Source organism: Marasmius oreades, chromosome 11 (assembly GCF_018924745.1).
Source record: "Marasmius oreades isolate 03SP1 chromosome 11, whole genome shotgun sequence".
In the NCBI taxonomy this organism is placed as follows: domain Eukaryota; kingdom Fungi; phylum Basidiomycota; class Agaricomycetes; order Agaricales; family Marasmiaceae; genus Marasmius; species Marasmius oreades.
In genome coordinates this window covers 325,635-349,221 of record NC_057333.1, presented here as the reverse complement: position 1 = coordinate 349,221, position 23,587 = coordinate 325,635, and the positions used below count along the sequence as shown (strand labels likewise).

Sequence of the window (23,587 nt, the reverse complement as noted above, 5' to 3'; positions counted from 1 at the left end):
TACTATGTCAATACAGGTGAATGAGTTGTAACTAAGATGCCCGCGACCTACTTACATGATGTACACTTCCGTCTATGCATGCCGGTGGATGGAGTTGGTCACGAAAGTTGATCTGAAAGGGGTATCTCTACCTCCGAGTTTCCGCCAGTCCGATGTCCACTGAGCGAGACGCGTCGCGAGCCTTCAGAATTGAAAGGCTTCCATCAGGCTTAGCTGGAAAGGAAAAAGAGATGTGGGCGGGAAAGGGTATTCCAAAAGTCTCGTAACATACCTCGGAGATTGGATTCACCACACAGAGTCAGGCGAGATGACGATGCCCTCCATCAGTAGCATGGTAGCGAGCGGGAAGGGAGCTTCGAGTTGTGAATTGCGAACGCCAAGTAGCATGAGGCGTATAAGACTTCGAACTTGCAAAGCCACTGTAAACCGGTGTTCCTGAAGGCGAGCAACATGCTTTCTGAGGGTTAGATCCTATAGTGGTGTATACGAACCAAAACAGGGTCTACAAGAGCGGGGTCAGTGGCGTCGAAGTGGTAACTGGAAGTAGAACATACCGGAGACGCAAGTCTCAGACAACCCATCCACAAAGTGTATCAAAGAGTCTCCGGCCCAGCGGGAGACAGTGAGCTCAGGCCCTTCTAACTCGTACCAATCACTTTCTCGAGCATCCACCATCACAGCACCACCATCCATAACCATGTCAGACGCAGTTTACTACCAATCCACCTCCTATTGCGCGTCTTGCGACGAGTACTTCTACGACCATGGAGAACGTCGTAAACATTTCCAGGCCACGGAAGGCCATCCTCAATGTGACATTTGCCATAAACGATTCCTGAACAAGAATACATTGCATGTAGTAAGTGCTAGTTCTTCAATCAAGATCCACTGGTAGAGTTAAGCTTACCGAACCACCCTCCACAGCACTACCTCGAAACCGCTAGCCACCACTACTGCGCCACACGCGACAACTGTGCCGGTGGTCTTCAGGTTGTGAGTGTTCTTCGTTGCCCTTCTTCTATCTCCCGAACGGCTCCCTAATTTCCTTTCCGTCTTCTCCTCCAGCACATCGAATACGCAGCCGTCCATCGCAATGACAGCGACGACGAAGACGAAGTTGAAGATGATTATAAAGAACGCGAAGATAATTATGCAGATGAGCTGGCCTTGGAGGTCTATCCTGGTGGCTACCGAGACCCCAACATCTACTTTCCCCGATGACACATCGTTGAGGGCTTCGGCGACTACGATTTTGAAGACGCAGAGGACCTTGGAGGCCCGTTTGACTTTGGAGAAGAATCGGAAGATGAGCAGTTGGAGGAAGGTGTCGAAGAGACGGATGATTTGCAGTGCCTTATGTGCCAGAAATGTTCACCGAGTACGGCTTGCTCGACCAGTTGTGGATATCCGTGTATAAAGCTACGGGAATGTTCCCTGTTTGCGATGAGAAAGATGATGTAGGGGAGTTGAGGAGAGTGTTTTTGACATATGCTTGATGCTCTGTATATCGGTATCGTTTTCAGATTATCAGGAAAAATGTACCTTCATACATGCTCAACACATCTGGATTGTAGCTTGAGCTCGTGAATTCAACGCGCATGGATGAGTGAGAATTTCCCACAATCTGAATAGTCTCCCCTAGGCAGACTCCCATGCGCGCTGATAGCTTGCTTGATTGGGAGTCTGCTTGAAAACGCGGCCTTTACCTGTAACTCCGTATATAGAAATATTTAAATCATGTGATGTGGACTTCTGCTTCCATGACAGAATGTTTGTTGAGTACTTCCTTCCACCGCGACGATAAACAAGCGTCGTCGCGTCGACCTGTCTCCCTCGTTTATTCCTTAGAACACTACGATATGCTCTTCTAATGGACTTCACATTCACAACCTACACTCCTGCGACTTCGACCCGCCAGAAAAACCTCGCGATACGCGTTCCTTTATCCGACCGAAGTCCCATAAAATCTGCTGACAACACTTTCAATCCAACCAATACTTCGAGGCCTCGACGTCCTCGAGGGCCGAATATCAAACCTAAACAAAGGAATAATCAAATAATCATTGTTAATCGAGAAAATCATAACCCGTTTACTGAAAGTATTCCAACTAACGAAGACCTTCCTCTGTTGGCAACTGCCACACCTCTGTCACAAACTCGCCCACCTAATCCTTATGAAGCTTATTCCTTCCCCTCTCCATCATCATCCAATTTGTTCGTTTACGAAACACCTTGCGAGCCGCTCTTTAAACGGCCGAAAACAGATCACAATCCTTTACCTCGAGCCGCCGAGTTCCTCAGCTGGCAGACTTCCACTCCCTCTCACCAACCTGGCTTGTCAGCTCGCGGACGAAAGCGAAAGGCATCCGTTGTTGACTGCGCGGGTGACGTTGATGAAATACCGTTGCCAGATGCAGCTTCGCAGCCCACAACTACCAGTTTACACTCACAATCACCGCCTCAGGCGGTTATTGACGAATCAGTAAGTTGAAATGCTACAGTCATTGTTCTATTGCACATTAACTCCAAAATTCCTGTCTATTTCGCAGGCTCTCCAGAAGCACAGCAATAAGAGCAATGGTTCCCGTCTTTCCTGATCCACATGCTGTCCTGACTAGAATATCTCGGCGGTCAAAGAATTGGGCTGCGATCTCGATGCTGAAGTCGTGAGGGATGAAAGGAAGGAAGCCTAGGGCAGCTTGAAGAAGAATATGTCGTCCCTCCGCTGAATTATATGGGATCTTTAGGTCGGGCGACTCAGTTGCCATGAAACACGTAGAAATGTCTGGACGCGTCCGTTATCATTATCTTTTCTTCTTGTTTATCTATCGATAATCACACCCATGTGAAAGTCATGTGACATAAATTCGAGGTACGGGTAAAGGGCTCCAAATTAAAGCAGACTACAATCTGAAGCTCTCTTCCATCGTTGGCGCTTGACGCGGTCATGAAAATTCATCCACCTGGTACGAACCTTTCTTGCTCCACTCTTGCGTTTTGCCTATAGTCTGATAAAAAGCTTTTTTTTTCTTTTCACAGTTAATTCATAAACGCCGTTCTGAATCTGGCGGTGAACTTGAGATGTAACTGTCAGCGAAAGTATTGCTCTTGACTGCATGATGTTCATGGCCTAACTTCTACTGATAGACTTCACCATATGATATGGCTCCCATACCGCAACTCAAGGAGACAGATCGTTAGTGGCACGTGGAAGCTGTACAGGATGGAGACGAGCCAAACGATGTGATCTGACAAATGTTGGTCAATGAGCTAATGAAGTTTAGAGGTATGTGGTTGATGGTTTTTCCCCCCTTTTGCACTGACGATTTTTTCACCCAGAAATACATCAGCCTCGTCTTGCATTGCTCAAGACTCGGTGGATACATTGCTATCAATTCAAGGCGATGAAGACAACCCAACCTTCCCTTCCTCCTACGTTCAACGCCTTGTGCAAACGGTGTTGACCATGGATCATTTTGACCACCTTCCAAGCTGTAGGAACGAGACCGACACAATAGCGGCGTCTGCATACCTGCGCTGACGAACGTTGGACAGGATAACATGGATGTCGAGCCTGGACATGTCGTTCTTGACATGTGGTCGGAACACATTATGCAAGGGTTATCGGAGATTTGAGGGTTGATTGTTTGCTGTCTATGGGTGTGTTCATCCCGTTCCTTCCTGGGCCTTCATTGACAATCCTTCCCGCCTCCAGCCTCCTCCTTATAGAGGTTTTTGGTTGATGAGAAGAACAGTTGATCTGGGCCCGACTGGGCCCGACATTTCGTATTATCTGTAACCGGAATGGGAAAGGCATCGAAGCGTACGGACGTTCTGTACGGTACCTTTATCAGTCTAGATGTCCAAGTCGACTTCTGTCTCGGTCAACGAATGCTTTCTTGTGAGTGGCCGTACGCAGAAAATAGAATGTACAATGCGTCGGTTAGAAAGAGAAGATCGTCAATCGTTCAAGCCCACATTGTTTGAATACAGTTTCAAGTATTTTAGGGTATACATGAGATGTCAAAGCAAGTCACTCTCGGCCAAATTGTTGCGAACAATTCCCTTCGTGCACTGGATTTTTGAACGGGGTTAGTTCCGCAAATTACGGGCTATTGAAACGTGAAACGTACCGACTATCATAATAGCCTTCATCGCCCGGGTATCCTGGAGATCGTGTTTAGTGAGCCCGTTCGAGGAAGGCGATTGCTACCGCGGCAACGGCCCGCCGGGTCAAGAACGTACAACAGCGGGTATTTCATATGAAATGAATGGGCGTGATTTCGAGCTTTTTCTGTTTGGTGCGAAAATAAACACGAGAATGATTTGAATGAAGTTTAACTCTTCAGCCAGGAACGGGAAACTAAGGGAGGATTCAAACCGGGCCTTCAAGTCTGTCGGATTAGGAATCGATAAGACCTGGACTCTCGAGGTAAGTGACGGTGTGGGCGAAAAGAAGGGTCACTCGTTGGGACCGTCGTAGCTAGGATGTATTTATTGACGGGAACGCCAGAATCTAGAATGTGCTGCAAGGTATCCTTCTAAAGAGACCTGGACAAAATATCAGTCACTGGGATCCATCAAAGTCCACCTTGAAGAACATACTGGCAAACATCTCGACGAGCAGATACCACGCCAGATCGGCATGGTCTTCCTGTAGAAGGGTCGAGGAACCAATCTCAGGTGTGCGTGCGCCTGCGAATCCTGGTGCTTGCTTACGCTCGCCTGTCTTCTTCTAACATCCTGGTCAAGGTACAGTGGCGCCAAAAGGGAGTTGGAAGAAAAGCCCGAGTGTCAGCGCCGGGCCTAAGTATAACATACGGACCCACCGTCATCCAAGGTGAACGCTGGAGAGGAACCCGAGCGCCGCCACGCCGGTGATGAAGCTTGAAGACCAGAAGAGGTGTTTTGACATCGTTGAGGTTTCTCGTCCCAGCGAGTGGGATGTACATCGGTCAACGAGTGGGTGCGTGTGTCCTGTCGCAGTAAGATGGATGTCTACCGTGGTGCGATTGTCCACATGTAGTCGTCTCCGCCGATATACCTGAATTCTGGGGTTACATTATCCACAACTTGCGTCCTCTTTGAAAACACGCACCACTTGACAGAGTCAACTCGAACTCTATTTCGATTGCAAATCTCTCGAGCCAGCGACTTCGATAGCTTTCCTGATGTTATCCGCTTCAATTTCTTCATGCCTATTCCAACGGCGTCATTGTCAAGCCAAAAATCTCATCTTCCAGATTCTGATAAATCAACAGTATCAAAAGGTGGATTTCGGGATTTCAACGGACCAATAGTCATCTCTAGCATGCTTGATACCCCCAGGTAAGTTTCCTGCCAGCTTTATGATATCCTTGAAAACAGATATTGATGGAGCCAAGACGGGCCCTTGTTTGCCGGTCATGACTCTGCTGGTGAGAATTCCCACGCACAGACCAGCAGATTATCTAGCGAACCGGGAAACGGCGTGCATTAACCCATGATCGATGAAATCGCACTCTTTTCGGGTATTTAACGACCTTTACTCTTCCTGTTCCTCCTCTCGACAGACAATGGGCCTCGGATGGTGGTGGAGACTGCGCAAAGTAAAAATTACGACTCAGGTTTCGGACATGGATGTGGAGGATCACAAAGCCCACTGACAATTCTCGGTCTGAAGGGGCAGAAACGAAGGGGGACATTTGGAGGTCCGAAGAGGCTGCGGAACGACCGGCCATTCTCAGGAGGCGGGTGAAGGGGTTACAATATCTTACGGATAATGTATTTCAAGAAACTTCCCAAGGTACTTGATGTTTCATTTAAGAAACACCTTAGAGTGACCCAGTGTGACTACGGACGCAGACAACTCGGCATCCAAAGTGATACCGTAGTCAAACCCCCGGACTTCCTAACGCGACGGGCGCCGAGAACTCCCCCGGCAGCGAACAAATTCATCTGCATAAACTTTCGACGGAAAACGAGTCAACAGAGATAAGTCCAGGAGTCGGACCTGGAATGCAAGCGACAACGTTCATCGAGAAAAAGTCGGGGATGCAGAAAGGGCGAATCTTCATTAACCTAAATCCAATTCCAGGTAAATGACAACGGAAAAGCAAAGGAATCATTCATTAAGTGGCATTAGGGTCAGGAGATTGTTCCTGACAGTTTCAACTTCGTTGGCGCAATCGGCAGGGAAATTCTAAAAAATGTGTGTGACCACAACGAATGACTGATATAGTTGGAGGTCGTACCTTGAGCCAAAATAGCAGCTTGTTTTGGGAGAGCCTTATACAGCTGTATCCCTTCCACAGGCGATAGTCATCTCCTCGTCCCAATGTCTTAGCAATATCCAAAACCGTCTGAAAACGGGAAAGGATATCGGGTACTAGGGGAAGACATCGTGTCACCAGCGTTGGACACCACACTAGTAGGTCGTCGGCGAGATTGCAGTACTCCTTGTGGGTGAAATTTCGTGATTTGTATGCCTGCAAACAGGATACAAATGTTTTGAAAATTTGAGCGCAACCAGCTGGAATATTGATGTGATACAGGTCTGTTTTACCAGGAATCGGGGCTGAAACGCAGTCAGAATTAAATGCGGAGTCCGAGCACCCGCAAAACTCGGCTGAGAGTTGGGCCGTTACCGATGCACGGAAACTCTTGGACCGGTGGTCCACAAAATCTCTCATTATCAATGAGGTGCATACCCGATCGGACCCGGTCCATTCGACGATGGAAAGGATGATCATGGTGATGACGTTATGGTGGCGTCCAGATTCAACATCCTGCCTCGTGCTTCGAATGTGAAATGCTCCTTGGACATTTCTGAAGCGATCAATAAGATCGGGCGGGGCTACACTGTCGGTCTGAAAACAGGTTAACCTTGGTATAGACTTGACAGGATGCAGGACTTTAGATTCTAGCCAGGTTGAAATGGTTTCAAATTTACAGAACAGGCTACCCATACTGTAGTTGAGAAACTTTGCGAAGACGGCACCCAAATCCATACGGTAAAGTCCGGACATCAATTTCTCTGTAGGATTGTCGACAACAATGCAGATGTGAGCCCAATTGTCGAGTAAAATGTTCGACAGACGATAGCCTTCACCGGCGTGGCCATCATTCATCTGCAACAGAAAGAGGGAACGCAGGGCAAGAAAGTTGCTCCAAGAGCCTTTGTCAATGAAAAATCTCCTTGACCGGGAACGGTCAAAGAGGAAGTCCCGGAAGGTGGAATGCTGATATGTGGTGTGCGGTTTTCTCACATCGGAAATCCTAGTCATTTCGTCCATTGATCGCAGTGCCTGATGTAAAACCTCTTCGCTAAGCCCAAGCAACAGTTGCACGAGCTTGGAAAAGCATGAAACAGGTGGAAGCAGTAGAGTTGCCCCAAGTATGCGAAGGAGCACCTCGTGACCCACTAACTCCGCGGAAATGGACAAAACCACGTGGTAGAAAGCATCCACATCCGATATCAGTGCACTACTCATACGGCCAGCCACTCGGTCAAGGAACTTATTCCAGCGTTCTACCAACGTCCCTAAAGAATGAGATAAATTCTCGTGTCTTAGCAGCTCAGGATCCTTTCTCAACTGCTCAGTCAGAACCCTAGTCCACCGACAGGCCAGAAAGTCCCACCACGTCGACTTGTCGATAAAAAACTCCCTCGACCGTGCCTGATCGTGGAGGAAATCAATGAAGGATTTGTGGTAAACCTTGATGTTATTGTCCCGATCGCGGACATCTAGCACCGAGTGCATCGCACATAATGTCAGAGCAACCGTGCCATGAGACAGTCCGAGCACGAGTTCGATAAATGCAGGAGATGTTTCTTGAATTACGACGATCATTGCGAGAATGGGGAGCAGTCGCTTATCGCGGTCAGGGTTGGCACGCAATATCATGAGATAGAGTTTGTCAAGATCGTCGAGAGGTGACTCTCTCGAGGAATCAGAGGACTGGTGGGTTATGGTATCGATGACGATGCAAAGCTGGTCAGTTGGAAGTGAGTAGTCCGCCTTGATGAACATGGTGGTAGTCTTTGCAAAAATGAATTGACCATCAGATTTGTCAACCAGCAACCGAAAATGATAAGGAGATGGCCACGGGTCTGGGAATACGATTTGTGAATATTTGAGGTCTCTGCGGATCTCCAGGAACTGCTGATTGAGGTAAAGTTCGATGTCGTACCGGGGGCGAAACGAATCATCCAGTTTGATATGTTTGGTCAATCCACTGAACTGCATAAATTCTTCTCGGATCCAGGATTCGGGACGGCTGCATATGAGGAATCGCAAGGGGTGATGGAATGGTTGTTGATATGTGGAAAATATGATGGAAAGGACACGGCGCTGCATAGCAGCATTACCACATTCATCGAGACCATCAATGATGACCACGTTGGGGACCCTATCAGCAGATGAAGGAGGAGGATGATCCAGGTTTTGTAGAATCAGTTTCTTGTATTGATCTTCCAACTGAGCCTTAAGGATCCGGGGGTCTGCGGAAATCCTCTGGTCAACAAGTGGTTTCAAATGCGGTCTCGTAACTACAAGACCATGTGCGATAGATAGAATGAGGGAGGAGGCGTTGTTTCGCTTGGGGTCCGATCTGAAAAAGAAGAACGAGGCCACCAGACCATGATCTTCCTCGCATTCTTCGGCAATAGTCAATGCTATGGCTGACTTTCCTACTCCCGCAGCGCCAGAAAGCCAACAAACCGGCATACTCCTGGACCCGGAAACTCTCCATTGTCGAATCAGTTCGAGAACTGCTTCACGAGTTCCAGGGAGACAACCGTCCCGGTCAACCTGTTGTTCCGAATTATGAGACGCTCCGACGTCTGCAATCGCTTCCCAAAGTGCTGCCGAGTGAACTGTGAGTTGCTTCCACTGACAGATATACACGATGACTACCCACGATTTCCTGTATAAAGATTCTGATTGAACTGATCACCACCGACGTTATTGAATACCGCCTCGCCTATCCTGGTGTCGCGGGCTCCGTTTAATATATGTTGATTTCCAGCCTGGAAAGAGTATTTTTGGGACGACACGGACATAGACAACACCTATTGCGAGCTGGATGGTGGTGGGTAGAGGTCGAGGGTGCGCCAAACACGTGTTTGGTAAAGTACAGCCGCACGAGGCAGCACCTGTCATTCTCATAATTCAGTCCTGATTTTATCAGATTGAAATGTGACTGTGGCAAAGTTACTGACAGTTGAAACGTTGAAGGCCAGCATGAATCGGTTCACAGATCTAAAACAACTTGAAGAAAAGTCAGTCCAGTCATAGTAGAGCAACCGAATATCTTACCAGCCCGGCAATCCAGAGACAGGCATAGATGACAAGAGAGACGGAAAATCCAAACTAGAAATTGAACCGAAAACGTCAAAATTGTCGAGAGGGTCGAGGGCGATGGTGATGGAATGAATACAACGAAGTTCGGATCCCGGGAGCCGAGTATGGTCCGGTCATCAAAATTCTGACCTCTTCCCCATGAAATTTTTCTGCAGGAGCTTTTGACACGGCAACGGGAGCTCACCTGCTTACTTATTCCTCTCATCATTTCCTCATAACCCCGTCTCGTCGAACGAATCATTCCGAAGCAGTCGAATTTGTTCACCGGGTTTTCGCTGTTGAAATCACCGCAGGAAACATACATTTCGAATTCTCTCCGTTCACGTTGGCAATCTATTTCATTCACACCACGTTTTCGCTCCTTGTGGCGATCTCAACCGTTGGAACGATTTAGGCTAATCTAGCCTACGATCTCCGGTATCATCTTACGGTGCTCCTGGTCGACCAGGGACGTGAGGTTGGTAACGACGAAAGCTAGCTGCTATCAGGTGTAGAAACTTTGACTTTGCGAAGGAAGGAGGCAGAACATGAGCTGGACGTGAAGGTGTTTCTATTGCTCTTGACACCTTTTCGTTCATGAATTTAGCCATCAACAGACATCATCACATGATATGGTTTCCATACCATGTTTTGAGAGGGGAATTGCTATATCTGAACGTGTGTCGCGTTCACTATAGTCTGCCTTTGGGAGACTAGGGAAATTGCTCAAGGACTCACGGAAGCTGCATAACAGGTTCGACAGGATGGAGACAAGGCATGTTAATGGATGAGTTGATGAGTTCGTTTAGAGGTGCGTGGTTGATTTTCTTAATTTTCCATTCGCTGACTGAGACCCTAGAGTACCTCAGCTTCGTCTTTCCATAAATCCAAGACGAAGAAGACAACCACAACCCTTTCCTTCTTCATACAGCGGCTTATGCAAATGACAGCGGGGCCAATCAAAGCGCACGTTCCCCGTTCTCGGAAGAGACGCTGGCTGTAGGAACGAGACTGAGGAAGAATAGCGACATCGTTACGATGTCTCCTGAGCTGTGACGATGAAGGGCAGGATGTCAAGTGTGTCATGTTGTTCGGAGGTTTGAGGGTTGATTGATTGATTGTTGGATGCCTTTTTGTGCGTTCATCACCTTGCTTTCTGACCCGCGCTTTGATTAACTTTCCGCCCCCAGCCTCCTCTCCGTAGGAGCTCTGATTGGTTAGCAGAATGGCTGACCCGGCTGAACCCGATACTTCCCATTCGAACGACGTATCAGAAGCCCTCTATTCCTGTCTTAGTAACCCACTGAGAGTTGAGGTGTATGGTGCCCTTATCTTTCTCCAAGTCCACTTCTGTCTCGGTGAGTTGTCAATCACTGCTTTCTTGTCGAGTTGTCGTACGTCGAAAAAGCTGAATATATGCTTCTATAAAGAATACAACGTCAATTATTCAAGGCCACATAATATGAATACAGCTTCGATCCTTGTTGCAAGATTTTCGACGCAGCTCAAAATGGGGACCAGTCACCGTCGCAGGTGGATTCCGCGTCAACCTGGCGAATAATCGAGGTTCGTAGACAATTTTCCCTCCGCCGAGTTCTTGCAGACCTATATCAATTCAGGAAGCACCCATCTAATACTCTCCGTTTACGCTGGCTATATATTTCTTGCACACGACCTTTGGTTCATCGCGCAGAACCTAATCGTTTGAATACTCGAGGCAGAAGTCATCCCAGGGAGCGGAACGTACCGCATGTTAAACGCTAAATCCCAGATGTTACTTTTCAAGATGACCAGCGCAGCGGTACGTACATAGTCTTCATGGCTTCCGTGTTCCCTCAGCCCCTCTTCCTTTCCGCCCATACTCACGGTTATCGACTGGCCAGGAAACGATATCGGGCCTGGGTGGTTCTGGTGCACCTGGTATGGCGTTCCTGTCATCGCCAAACCAGAACCAACGAGTGGCCTATTTGGCATGTCGTGAATCCAGAGATTTGTAGGTAAAGTTTATCTCTTCTCTTTGGCTTCGGCTGAATGCCTAATCACAGTTTTACTGGTCCGTTATATGTTGGTTAGGTCTGGTATTCATCAGACACGAAGGGTCGAGCCTATCTAGCCCATAAACCTATACATGCAACTTCCTCCAGAGCTTCATCACCCTGTTTTGCTTTTTGATATGTATGCGTTGCCTAGTAATGTTTTTATGTACATTCGGGTATCATATGTATGAACTGGACGCAAAAATTAAACGTCTATTGTCATTCGAATTCATAGACCAGCCTCTTTTCACCTACTGCCGCTCTGAGGAGTTCGCAAAGGTGAGTTCTGTGGTGTGCTCGACCTCGTACTCCCATCTCTCTCATCTGCCCACCTCACCGACCGTGCAGGCGAGCACATACGAATCTCTCTGAGTTCTCAACCAACACCCAGGTTCCCCACTACCACCACCGGCGTATCCGAACGTCCTCTCCTCCAATCACCCCCATCTGTTTCGGTAGCATTTGGAGCCAAGTGTGGTTGTTGCTGGTCAGTTAGGTGTACATCGTATCTCTCACTCCTTGCCCACTCCTGTTTGCGAATCCTTGGAGACTTCCTCCTCCTTCTATCAGATAGACCATACACAGCGGTAGACGAGGATGATATGTCGTCGGAAAATCCTCATCTCGATCGCTGACGTTCAATACGACATGCGGTTGCTCCTCCTTCGGTTTTGAATGTGACGGTGGAAGATGAAGATGAAGAACATGCTCCTAGCTATAAGCGACCTCCTTCCAAGCGGCGATGAACTGATTTGTGGATACCGCATAAAAAAGAAGATTCCGCGTCTGGGAGCCAAAGATGCGGATAACCTCGATTTCAACCTGTTTCAAGAACAAAAGGTTAATGTTTCGCAAACGCAAACATAACTGAATGTAGTGTTTTCCCCCCTTACCTTTTCATCACGCCGAGTCCCTTCCGCATCTCAATAACTCGGTAAGGACCTCGTGAGGATCTTCCTGCCACTTCAACACCATCTGTTCACAGTCAGGTGAGTCAAGTTCACCCTTCAGAAGAAACTCCGGGCGTTGTCTAGAGAATGGTGTAGCTCTCCATCCGTCTTCCCATCCATCTTCCTCCCACACCACAGAACTACCCGCCGACATTGCTATAATCTTGATTGGTACAAGCGTCTCATCCCAGTGGGTGAGATGCAAAGCGTGGGGGCGCGTATCCCATCGGACGGGGCCTCTTATCTTGTCGAAGTGGTTGCCTACGACGACTTCCTTGTGGTGGGACCAAAATTGAGCAGGGCCTTTCGAACCCATAGTATGGTCTGGATGACTTGTACGACGTGGATTCCGGAGACATTTAAGTATGACGAGAGATGTCGATGATTGAGATAGTCGTGTTGACGAGCCTGCAAGAAGTTGGTATGTGCAGTGGTCAAATAGTAACTCATGGTCATGATTTGAGGTCCGTTAAAAGGCCTTGTTTGGAGGTTTAGATTTATCGATGACTCGTATCCGCTGGAAGACACGTACCGTTTGATCCTCTATTTCTGTTGGAAATCCCTCAAACTGATGGCTTTCGATGATAGCTTTCAATGATAGCTTCCTTGTTGTTGTAGGCTGCAGACTGCTTCATCGTGGTAGGTCATCGTGCCATGGAAACAACCACCGGCTGACTGGCCGTGATAACTCTCCCACGCAAAGACCAGCAGAGCGCTCATTTGGCGCTCATTCAGAATTTCCTTCCTTTTGCTACAGCGAACGGTATGGCAGTACGCCTTTAGAAGCAAATCGTTCTTGACAATTCATTGATGTTTATGTAGGCCATACAAGATGCACAAACTGCCATCCCCATTAAAGCAATACAATCCAGGACAACAACCTCTGCCTCAATGGAAAATGGAAACCCAAAAACTGAGAGGTTCCGTGGTGAGAGTCTTTGACGCAGCTCGACAGGAGACCAATCTGTATTCCTTTTCAGTTAACTTGACAAATTATCAAGGTTTGTCAAGTCTTTTTGATTTTTCCGCCGAGTTCTTGCTGAGCCAGGCCATTACAGACTTCTAATGCTCTTTCACCCATCTTTTGCTCGGGCATTTTGGCTCACGGCGCCAGTTCTAATAATTGGACGACCAAGGCCAATCCATCGTCGCGGTGCCAGATGTTGTCCTTAAAGATCATCACGAGTTCGATCAAAAGACAGTTGGGAAAGCCGAACTCCATCGAGTTCGAGTCTGTGTACATGCTCGCGAAGGATGAAGCATGGAGGAAATGGAAAGATGTGTAGGATTTGTTGGGTGTGAAGGATGAGGATGAGGACAGGTTGGAAAGAGAAGGTACCGCCTATGGGGTGAACTCTTGAACGGTTATATTGAAGTGAGTGAGGTATTCAGGCTCTAGTGCTATACTTATCATTTTACTTATATCTATCAGTGAAGGATCAATTCTTCAATCATCCGAACCCCAGAACGCTATGCAGCGAACGCTCGTTATGGAACGAACATGTTACATTGATAGCTCCCTCATAAACTTCATCACGATCCCTTGATATTCCACAACCATCGTCCGATGTCCGAGAAGGAAACCAACAGAACTCGAGGATACACCGTACCGATGGAGCTTCGCCATTCCATCGTTTTATCTGGGGTCCTCGGCCCTAACTTCGCCAACTTGAGCAATCCTGACTCGTCCCAAATTCAACATGGCCCGTGCAGCAGAGTACACGTTGAACGACAAATGCGAAATGCACAGGTCCTCTTTTCCGAAACACGGTGTACGAGCTGGCTTTTACACAGATCGTCAGTAGCCACCCCCCGACCAATTTTCCCTACCACCCTTCTAAAAATTGGGTATCGCGTTCCCGCCTGCGTCGATTTTACACAACCATCCAATCTCCAGAAGCGGTCGTGGGGCACGGTACCTTCAGTCCATTTGGATTGGAAGGGCCGTCAATAATGCCCGCTTCACTCGAATACATGGAGACGTATTTCCCCCCGCTTCCCTGATCCACGCACCTCCGATCTCTTCTGTCTCAAAACTCTCCAACTCTTATCTTGTAAACACCCTGTGTCGACAGAGGTTACTAGACGGCGCTTGGCATTACCTTACATACCTCCTCGTTTCTTCCCCCAAACCGCACCACTCAACTTCATTCTAATTTCTCGAGACTGCTCTCTGGTTTCTGCGGTCATCTGTAACCACTGTCATCGGGTCCAAGTTTGGAAACACCATTCACTGCAACCATGCAGGGACCACATTGACTCAGACAAGGTAGCAATTATCGATATTAGCGATCACATGGGAATGTTACCGCCGTTCACCTGCCAGTAGGCTGGGGAGATCCGATGTGAGTTCAATCTCTCCCCCTGTGGCATGCAGCAGGGTACTGAAAAAACACGCTCTCGCCGGTTAAAGACTCACGATGGGCCTCAGATGGTGGTAGAGACTCCGCACAACTGTGGGAAGTAAAAATTACGACTCAGGTTTCACATCACAAAGCCCAAAAATTCACGTTCTGAAGGGGCAGAAACTGGAAGGGAGACATTAATTGGGAGGTTTGGAGAGGCTGCGGAACGACGGGCCATTCTCAGGAGGCGGGCAAAAGGGTTACAGTAACTTACGGATAATGCATTTTAAGGAACTTCTCAACGTACTTGATGTTTCATTCATTTAGAATGACCCAGTGTGACTATGGACGCAGACAACTCGACATCCGAAGTGATACCGTAGTCAAACCCCCGGACTTTCAAGTTGTACTCTAATACGACGGGCGCTGAGAACTGCCCCGGCCAAGAAAATTATCTGCGTGAACCTTCGACAGAAAACTAGTCAACAGAGATAAGTTGAGGAGTTGGACCTAGAATGCAAGCAACAACGTGCATCGAGAAAAAGTCGGGGATACAGAACGGGAGAATCTTCATTTACCTAAGTCTATTTAGAGGACAAATGACAACAGAAAAGCAAAGAAATCATTCATCAAGTGGCATTAGGTACAGGAGCTTGTTCCTGGCAGTTTCAACTTCATTAGCGCAATCGGCAGGGAAATTCTAAAAAATGTGTGGTTGCAATGAATAACTGATATAGATGGAGGCCATACCTCGAGCCATGATAGCAGCTTGTCTCGCGACTCCTTCTTTAGCTGATCTTGATTGTATCCTCTTTTCATCTGCCTGTCAAATTGTCCCGATCTCTTAGCAATATCCAAAACTGTCTGGAAAAGGGGAAGGATTTCGGGTAGGGGAAGACATCGTGTCAGTAGATTTGGACACCGCACCAGTAGGCTGTCGGTGAGACTCCAGTACTCCTTGGGGGTGAGATTCCTTCGCGCCTTCAAATCAGCTACAAATACTTTGAAAATTTGAGCGCAACCAGCTGGGATATTGATGTGATACAGGTCTGTTTTATCAGGAAGCGGGGTTGAAAGACAGTTAGAATCAAATGCGGGCTCCGAGCACCCACAAAACTCGGCTGAGAGTTTGGCCGAGACCAATGCACGTAAACTCTCGAACCGGTAGTCCACAAAATTTCTCATTATCAATGAGGCACATACCCGTGGCCTGGAGTAACTCGTGGACCAGGTCCATTTGACGATGGAAAGGATGATCATGGTGATGACGTTGTAGTGGTGTCCTGAATCAACATCCTGCCTCGTGCTTCGAATATGAAATCCTCTTTGGACATTTTTGAAACGATCAATAAGATCGGGTGGGGTTATACTGTTGGTCTGAAACCAAGTTAACGTTGGTATGGAATTCACAAGATGCAGGACGTACTCTAGAATTTAGCCAGGTTGAGATGGTTTTAAAGTCACAGAACAGCCCATCCAAACCGTGGTCAAGGGACTTTGCGAGGAGGGCACCCAAGTCCATCCGGTAAAGTTCGAGCATCAATTCCTCCATAGGACTGTCGACACGGCAGATGCGAGTCCAATTTTCGAGTAAAATCTCCGACAGACTCTCGTCTTGAATCTGCAACAGACGGAGGGAGCGCAGTGCAAGAAAGTTGCTCTGAGAGCCCTTGTCAATGAAAAATCCCTTTGACCGTTCTCGGTCAAGGAGGAAATCCCGGAAGGTGGAATGCTGATCCTTGATGGAAATGTGATGCAGGCCCCTCGGGAAGGGAATCCTGATCATTCCGTGCATTGATTGCAGTGTCTGATCTAAAACTTCTTTGCTAATTCCAAGGAACAGTTGGATAAACTCGGAAGAGCGTGGATCACCATATGGAAGCAGCAGAATTGCCGCAAGTACGTGAAGAAGCACCTCGCGACCCACTAACTTCACGGAAGTGGACAAAGCCACATGGTAGAAAGCATCCAGCTCCAACATCAACGCACTGCTCATACGGCCATGCACTTGGGCAAGGAGCTCATCCCAGCCGCCTACCAACATATTTGAAGAACCATTTGGATATCTTAGCAGCTCAGGGTGTTTTCTGCACTCAGTAAGAGCCCGAGTCCACCGACAAGCCAGAAAATCCACCCACTCGGACTTGTTAATATAGAACTCCCTTGACCGTGCCGGATCGAGGAGGAAATCGGTGAAGGATGTGTGGTAAATCTTGATGCCCTTGTCCCGATCACGGACATCGAGCACCGAGTGCATCGCACGTAACGTCTGAGCAACCGTGCCGGGGGAGTATCCGAGTACGAGTTCGATAAGCCGGGGCCCCGGAGATGTTTTCCGAATTACGACGATCATTGCGAGAATGGGAAGCAGACGCTTATCGCGGTCAGGGTTGGCACGTAATATCATGAGATAGAGTTTGTCAAGGTCGTCGAACGGTGACTCTCTCGAGGAATCAGAGGGCTGGTTGGATATGGTATCGACGACGATGCAAAGCTGGTCAGTTGGAAGTGAGTAGTCCGCCTTGATGAACATGGTGGTAGTCGTTGCGAAAATGAATTGACCATCTGATTTGTCAACCAGCAACCGAAAATGATAACGAGATGGCCACGGGTCTGGGAATTCAACCTGTGAATATTTGGGGTCTCTGCGGATCTCCTGGAACTGCTGATGGAGATACAGCTCGATATCGTACCGGGGGAGTAATGAATCATCCAGTTTGATATGTTTGATCAGTCCACTGAACCGATTGAACTCTTCTTGGATCCAGGCTTCGGGGCGGCTGCATATGAAGAATCGCAAAGGGGAAGAAAATGGTTGTCGATATGTGGAAAATATGATGGAGAGGACCCGTCGTTGCATCGCAGCATTACCACATTCATCGAGGCCATCAATAATGACCAGGTTGGGGAGTCTTTGACCGGATGAAGGGGGAGTCGGATGATCGAGATTCTCCAGAACCAATTCCTTGTATTGATTCTCCAATCTAGCAGTAAGGATCCCGGGGTCAGCAGCAATTTTCTCGTTGATGAGAGCTTTCAGATGTGGTCTTTTGACCACGACGCCGTGTACAATAGATAAAATGAGGGAGGACGGGTTGTTTCGCTTTGGATCTGATCTAAAGAAGAAGAAGGAGGCCACAAGCCCATCCCTCTCGCATTCCTCGGCGACAGTCAATGCAATAGCTGACTTCCCTACGCCCGCAGCACCAGAAAGCCAACACACCGGCATACTCTTGCATCCGGAAACTCTCCACTGTTGAATAAGTTTGAGCACCGCTTTACGAGTTCCAGGAAGGCAATGGCCACGATCAACCTGTTGTTCCGAATTATGAGATGCCCCGACGTCTTTAATCGCTTCCCAAAGCACTACATAAAATAGCATGGGTTTCCTGTTTTAATATTGAGAGAAATGGTCACTCACGATTGGTAAAATAGTAGTTATGATTTTGAACTTGGTCGCCGGCAACGTTATTGAACACCGCTGTCCCTATCGTAGTGTTTTGGGCTCCGTTCAAGATATGTTGACTAGTAGATGGAGGACGAGGGGGTTCTAGAGGAGTTGGATGTTCCAGAGGACGAGGTGGTTCTACAAAACTTGGATGTTCTGGAGGACGAGGGAGCTCTACAGAACTGGGAGGTTTCAGATGGCTCGGACGTAGACGACGTATGTGCATGTAAATGGAGGTTGAACGTTGAGGTGCGTCGAACACGTTTCTGGCGCGTTTGGCAAAGAATAGCTATTGCGTGATGGCCGTACAACAGAGCACCATATTTCATTTCCTGATTTATCACTTAGCAGATTGACAATGTGACTGTGTGAAGTTACCGTCGGTTGAAGGGCAGCATGAATTGAATTTCGGGCACAGGGTTGGCGAGAAAGAGACCAGGACTAGATTACAAGCTCATATTTTGCATCCATAAACCCTGTCATTACCTGATAATAACCAGCCTCTAAAGCGGTGTAGTCGGACAGCTCCCGATCTGTGGAGGCCAGGATTGAGATTACTGTGTCAATACACGTGAATGAGTTGTAACTAAGATGCCCGCGACCTACTTACATGATGTACACTTCCGTCGTTGTACACCGGTGGATGGAGTTGGCCACCAAAGCTGATCTGAACGGGGTATCCCTACCTCCGAGTTTCCGCCAGTCCGATGTCCACTCAGCGAGACGCGTCGCGAGCCTTCAGAATTGAAAGGCTTCCATCAGGCTTAGCTGGAAAGGAAAAAGAGATGTAAGTGGGAAAGGGTATTCCAAAAGTCTCGTAACATACCTCGGAGATTGGATTCACCACACAGAGTCAGGGGAGCTGAAGATGCCCTCCATCAGTAGCATGGTAGCGAGCGGGAAGGGAGCTTCGAGTTGTGAATTGCGAACGCCAAGTAGCATGAGGCGTATAAGACTTCGAACTTGCAAAGCCACTGTAAACCGGTGTTCCTGAAGGCGAGCAACATGCTTTCTGAGGGTTAGATCCTATAGTGGTGTATACGAACCAAAACAGGGTCTACAAGTGCGGGATCAGTGACGTCGAAGGGGTAATCGGAAGTAGAACATACCGGAGACGCAAGTCTCAGACAACCCATCCTCAAAGCGTATCACAGAGTCTCCGGTCCTTCCAACTCGCACCAATCACTTGCTCGAGCATCCACCATCACAGCACCACCATCCATAACCATCAGACGCAATTTACTACCAATCCACCTCCTATTGCGCGTCTTGCGACGAGTACTTCTACGACCATGGAGAACGTCGTAAACATTTAAAGGCCACGGAAAGCCATCCTCTATGGGGCATCTGTCATAAACGATTCCTGAACAAGAATACATTGCATGTAGTAAGTGCTAGTTCTTCAATGACCAAAATCCAGAGTTAAGCTTACCGATCCACCCTCCACAGCATTACTTCGGAACCGCTGGCCACCACTACTGCGTCATGCGATAGACATTTCGGTTCGGCCGGTGGTCTTCAGGTTGTGAGTGTTCTTCGTTGCCCTTCTTCTATCTCCCAAACGGCTTCCTAATTTCTTTCCCTCTTCTCCTCCAGCACATCGATTATGCTGCGGTCCACTGCAATGACAGCGATGACGAACATTAAGATGAGGATTATTTTGGAGAACGCGAAGAGAACCGGGAAGATGAGCTGGCTTGGAGATCTATCCAAGTGGCTACCGACACCCCAGCATCTATGACCCTGACGACACATCGTTCGAAGACTACGACTTTGAAGGTGAGAAGCGGCTTTGGATTATACGGGAAAGAAGACGATGTAGCGCAGTTGAGGAGATTTTCTTCAACGTCTGCTTGATACTCAGTATCGGTAACGATTTCGGAGTGCACTACTGACCGTAACTTGAGCTTGTGAACGCGTGGACAAGCTTGAAAAGCTCGAGTTTCCCACCACCTGAAGCTCTCTTCCTTACCACCATCGTTGGCGTTTAACGCGGCCACAAAAATTCATTTACCTGGTACGAACTTTCATTTTCTACTGTCGCTTTTTGCCTTTAGTCTGATAAACTTTTTTTTTTCATAGTTAATTTATAAACGCCGTTCTGAATCTGGCGTTGAGCTTGTGGTGTACTGTCGGTGAAAGGTGCTCTAATATTCCTCTCGACTGAATGATGTTCATGGCTAACTTCTACTAACAGACGTCATCATATGATATGGTTTCCATACCGCAATTCCAGGAGGGAGATCGTTAGGGGCATAGGATGGAGACAAGCCGAACGATGAGATGCTGAATGGGTTATTTGAAGGTATGTAGTCGTGGTTGATGTTTCTCTTTCCTTTTGCGCTAACTGAGGGACGTTCTCCCCCCTAGAGTACCTCAGCCTCGTTATGCCCCGAATTCAAGACGATAAAGACAACCAACCTTCCTTCCTCATACGCTCAGTGCTGATTATGCAAACAACGATGGTGTTGATCATGGATCATTTTGACCGCCTTCCGGAAGACCCATTCGTTGGCTGTAGAAATGAGACTGACAGAATAACGACGTATTTGCAGAGGGGTCCAAACATGTACTGACGCGGCACATGTCGTTCTTGACACGTCGTCGGGTGAGGATTGATTAATATTGTTGTCTGTTTGTGAGTTCATCCTGTTCCTTCCTAACCTGAGCCTCTATTGACAAACCTTCCCGTCTCCAACCTCCTCACCGTCGAGGTTTTTGGTTGATGAGAAGAATGGCCGATCCAACTGGGCCCGACATTTCCTATCTGAACGCAGTACCGGTTTGAATGGGGAAGTTGCTGAAGCTGGCGGGCGTTGTGTACAGTATCTTGATCAGTCACCACGTCTACTTCTGTCTTGGTCAATCGCTTTCCTGTTTAGTACGTCGGAAATGGATTGTACATACAGGGCGTCGGTCAAAACAAAAAGAAAGCCAATAGTTCAAGCTTCAAGCCTACGAAGTACGAATACAGCTATCAACTTCAAGGTGCGTCGACGATTTTTTTGCCTAGTTCTTGCTGAAGCAGACCTTCACCAACTCAGGGGAGTCTCTAATGCTCTCCGTGTATGCTCGACGTCCATCACTTGCACGCAATCTTTTGAATCATGGCGCGGATCCTAATCGTTGTCCGTCATCACTGGTGCATCTTTAATGGCCACCACAATCTCATGAAGCTTAACCTCGACCACAAGGCAGATCTGACGTTGGGAAATTCGAACGCTAGTGCGGCTGTGTACACGTTCATGAAGAATGGAGGAGATGGAATCATGAGTAAGGACGAGCTGTTGAGTTTCTTGGGCGCGAAGGAAGAGGTTAAGGAGAGAACGTATAGGTTTTGGACCGCCTATTGGATGCACTCGATTATATTGGAGGCAAGTGACATATTCTAGTGTTACTTAATCACCTTCCTCTGTATCTACCAGCAATGAATAAATTCTTCAATCTATATGACATCCGAACTCCAGAACGCTATGCAGCGGACGCTCGCTACGGAACGAACATGTTGCATTGGCAGCTCCCTTGTGCCCATCATGATCCCCCAATAGTCCACAACTGTCGTCACAAGTCCCAAGTCCGAGGGAAGCCCACAGAGTTTGAGGACAACACTGTTCCGACGGAGCTTCGCCAGTCGAATAGTTAGATCATCTTGTTTAAGATTCTTGACATTCCCGGCAAGCAACCGTGACTCGTCCCAGATTCAACATCGCTTCCTGCGCACTAGGGTATGTGTCAGACGACGAAGGCAATTGCAGAGGTCCTTATCTCCGAAACATAGTGCATACTATACCCAACAGGCTGGAATTTTACACGGATTGGAGTCAGTCCCTAGTAGCTACCGGACGATGAGTATTCCCTACAGCCAACTATGTGTCGCGTCCGTGCCCGACCGCGTCGATTTTACACATCCATCCAATCTTCAAATATCAAAACAACGTCTTCTCTTTCTGGAGCACCTTCGATCAATTTGGACGGACCAATAACAACGCCTTCACTCGGATATTTGAAGACGTACTTCCTTCCTCCTAGATCTCCTTCGGTTCTCAACTTTTCCCGTCTTGAACTCTCGAACTCTCATTTTGTGAAGACCGTTCGCGAGTCGACAGTGGTCACTGGGCAGTGCCTGGCTTAATGCACTTCCTCATTTTTTCCCCGAGTGCCACTCCATCAGGAAAAACCCGAAATGCGAATTGGTTCAGGTTCGCACGGATTTGACTAACTTTGATATTTTGCCCTATTTTGTCTGCTTAGCACAAAATTGTACAAATAAGGATGCTGTTTCATCAGCAACTTGACAATTTACTTGTGGGAACTTTTTAGGGCTTTTTGGGGCTTGTCCAAGTCGACAAGCCACCAGTCACAAGTTATGTCCATTTTCTGACAAGCTCAGATTTACTCAGGTCCGTCTGCCAAAGTTTTCCAGTGGACGTCTGTTTTTCAGACAGCCTCCGATGTTGGGCGTTCTTGGAGAGCACAAATCATGTTCAGCAAATTATATAAAGCTATTTAGGTACTATTTGGTGGGGGATAGCTGGGAGGAGCAAACAAGCTGGTTGACTCGTGAGCTTGTGGGCTGGTCAAACCAGCCGAAAAGCCAAGAAAAGCCAAGAAAGTTCACCAGTAAATTGTGTAAGTTGCTGATAAGTTGGACCCTCAGAAAAATATCGGGACCAATTTGAACAAAATTAGGACTTTTTAGAGTGGATTTGTTTCTTGTCTCTCACAGATACAATAAGAAACACCAATAGTATTAATCAGTGATTACTAGTACACAGTAGCATAAGTAGAACGATCAAGAAAGTCATTGACAAAAAAAGTATTGCAATAGTCCAGTATGTTACTTGATTTCCATTCCTGAGGTGCGACTGGCCCAAACTTTGGGCAAAGATGAACACTTTGATGAATGTTTTCTACAGGAACCACACTCGCAAGACGGGCATCATCTTTGCCACGGAATGCATGCACACTTTGTACATAAGGTGGTTTGGCTCTGGCCCATGTTTGAACTGAGTGAACCAATCAACATATGCCAAGTACTTTGCTGGTTGTACACCTGGCAACGGAAATCATTCCTTCAGAGTAGCCTTTGGCAGTGTGAAAATACATTGGACCTGGCCAACATGATAGCCTACAAAACTTGAATGTCAAAAAATAAATAAATTTGAGAATCGGAAAGTAGGCTTACCTCTCACCCCATTGAAATTGTTATTTTTATTCACATCGATGAGCACTGTATCGAATCGCCTAGGGATGGGTTGTCCATATTTGTCCTTGTGTTCAGGTTCCACATGAATAGCATCCATGACAAACTCCACCACAAAACCAGGGTGATTCTGTTCGACTCCTGATATAGATGACAAAGTAACATTAGTCTGGGAGACATAATCAGTACACAACCATGTATTTATCATTGAATCCCAACCTGAGTTTGAGTGGGCACTTATCAACAGCCTGCGCATAGATGGGCAAGATGCAATCAGTTTCT

At 47.6% G+C, this 23,587-nt stretch overlaps 8 protein-coding genes across 8 annotated transcripts; 3 read left to right on the top strand and 5 right to left on the bottom strand.

Moving 5' to 3' along the window:
• Positions 1-464: 464 nt before the first annotated feature.
• E1B28_002974 (uncharacterized protein) lies at positions 465-699 on the bottom strand (the record flags this gene model as incomplete). Its single annotated transcript, XM_043159930.1, has 2 exons — positions 465-502; positions 555-699. 2 exons carry the CDS (start codon positions 697-699, stop codon positions 465-467), a joined length of 183 nt encoding a protein of 60 aa, XP_043001884.1.
• A 108-nt stretch (positions 700-807) lies between these two features.
• On the bottom strand, positions 808-1,089 carry E1B28_002973 (uncharacterized protein; the record flags this gene model as incomplete). Its single annotated transcript, XM_043159929.1, has 2 exons — positions 808-835; positions 908-1,089. The coding sequence occupies 2 exons, from the start codon at positions 1,087-1,089 to the stop codon at positions 808-810; spliced, it is 210 nt and encodes a 69-aa protein (XP_043001883.1).
• A 781-nt stretch (positions 1,090-1,870) lies between these two features.
• E1B28_002972 (uncharacterized protein) lies at positions 1,871-2,597 on the top strand (the record flags this gene model as incomplete). The annotated part of the gene is made up of 2 exons (XM_043159928.1): positions 1,871-2,482; positions 2,550-2,597. The coding sequence occupies 2 exons, from the start codon at positions 1,871-1,873 to the stop codon at positions 2,595-2,597; spliced, it is 660 nt and encodes a 219-aa protein (XP_043001882.1).
• Positions 2,598-6,103: 3,506 nt separating this feature from the next.
• E1B28_002971 (uncharacterized protein) lies at positions 6,104-9,430 on the bottom strand (the record flags this gene model as incomplete). Its single annotated transcript, XM_043159927.1, has 5 exons — positions 9,300-9,430; positions 9,203-9,251; positions 8,902-9,136; positions 6,234-8,845; positions 6,104-6,181 (listed from the first exon to the last, which is right to left on the bottom strand). Exons 3-5 carry the CDS (start codon positions 9,041-9,043, stop codon positions 6,104-6,106), a joined length of 2,832 nt encoding a protein of 943 aa, XP_043001881.1. The 5' UTR covers positions 9,044-9,136; positions 9,203-9,251; positions 9,300-9,430.
• A 2,829-nt stretch (positions 9,431-12,259) lies between these two features.
• On the bottom strand, positions 12,260-12,625 carry E1B28_002970 (uncharacterized protein; the record flags this gene model as incomplete). Its single annotated transcript, XM_043159926.1, has 1 exon — positions 12,260-12,625. One exon carries the CDS (start codon positions 12,623-12,625, stop codon positions 12,260-12,262), a length of 366 nt encoding a protein of 121 aa, XP_043001880.1.
• Positions 12,626-13,876: 1,251 nt separating this feature from the next.
• Positions 13,877-14,263, top strand: E1B28_002969 (uncharacterized protein; the record flags this gene model as incomplete). Its single annotated transcript, XM_043159925.1, has 1 exon — positions 13,877-14,263. The coding sequence occupies one exon, from the start codon at positions 13,877-13,879 to the stop codon at positions 14,261-14,263; it is 387 nt and encodes a 128-aa protein (XP_043001879.1).
• A 1,013-nt stretch (positions 14,264-15,276) lies between these two features.
• E1B28_002968 (uncharacterized protein) lies at positions 15,277-19,559 on the bottom strand (the record flags this gene model as incomplete). The annotated part of the gene is made up of 8 exons (XM_043159924.1): positions 19,535-19,559; positions 19,212-19,465; positions 18,929-19,159; positions 18,713-18,870; positions 18,076-18,659; positions 16,081-18,020; positions 15,405-16,031; positions 15,277-15,354 (listed from the first exon to the last, which is right to left on the bottom strand). Exons 5-8 carry the CDS (start codon positions 18,326-18,328, stop codon positions 15,277-15,279), a joined length of 2,898 nt encoding a protein of 965 aa, XP_043001878.1. The 5' UTR covers positions 18,329-18,659; positions 18,713-18,870; positions 18,929-19,159; positions 19,212-19,465; positions 19,535-19,559.
• A 43-nt stretch (positions 19,560-19,602) lies between these two features.
• Positions 19,603-21,525, top strand: E1B28_002967 (uncharacterized protein). Its single transcript, XM_043159923.1, has 8 exons — positions 19,603-19,627; positions 19,699-19,881; positions 19,930-20,119; positions 20,185-20,244; positions 20,300-20,407; positions 20,473-20,740; positions 20,817-21,090; positions 21,147-21,525. Exon 8 carries the CDS (start codon positions 21,210-21,212, stop codon positions 21,492-21,494), a length of 285 nt encoding a protein of 94 aa, XP_043001877.1. The 5' UTR covers positions 19,603-19,627; positions 19,699-19,881; positions 19,930-20,119; positions 20,185-20,244; positions 20,300-20,407; positions 20,473-20,740; positions 20,817-21,090; positions 21,147-21,209; the 3' UTR covers positions 21,495-21,525.
• The last annotated feature ends 2,062 nt before the right edge of the window (positions 21,526-23,587 follow it).

Excerpts from the sequence above, each read along its gene's own strand:
- E1B28_002967 (XM_043159923.1), top strand. The coding sequence starts at position 21,210 with ATGGCGCGGATCCTAATCGTTGTCCGTCATCACTGGTGCATCTTTAAT.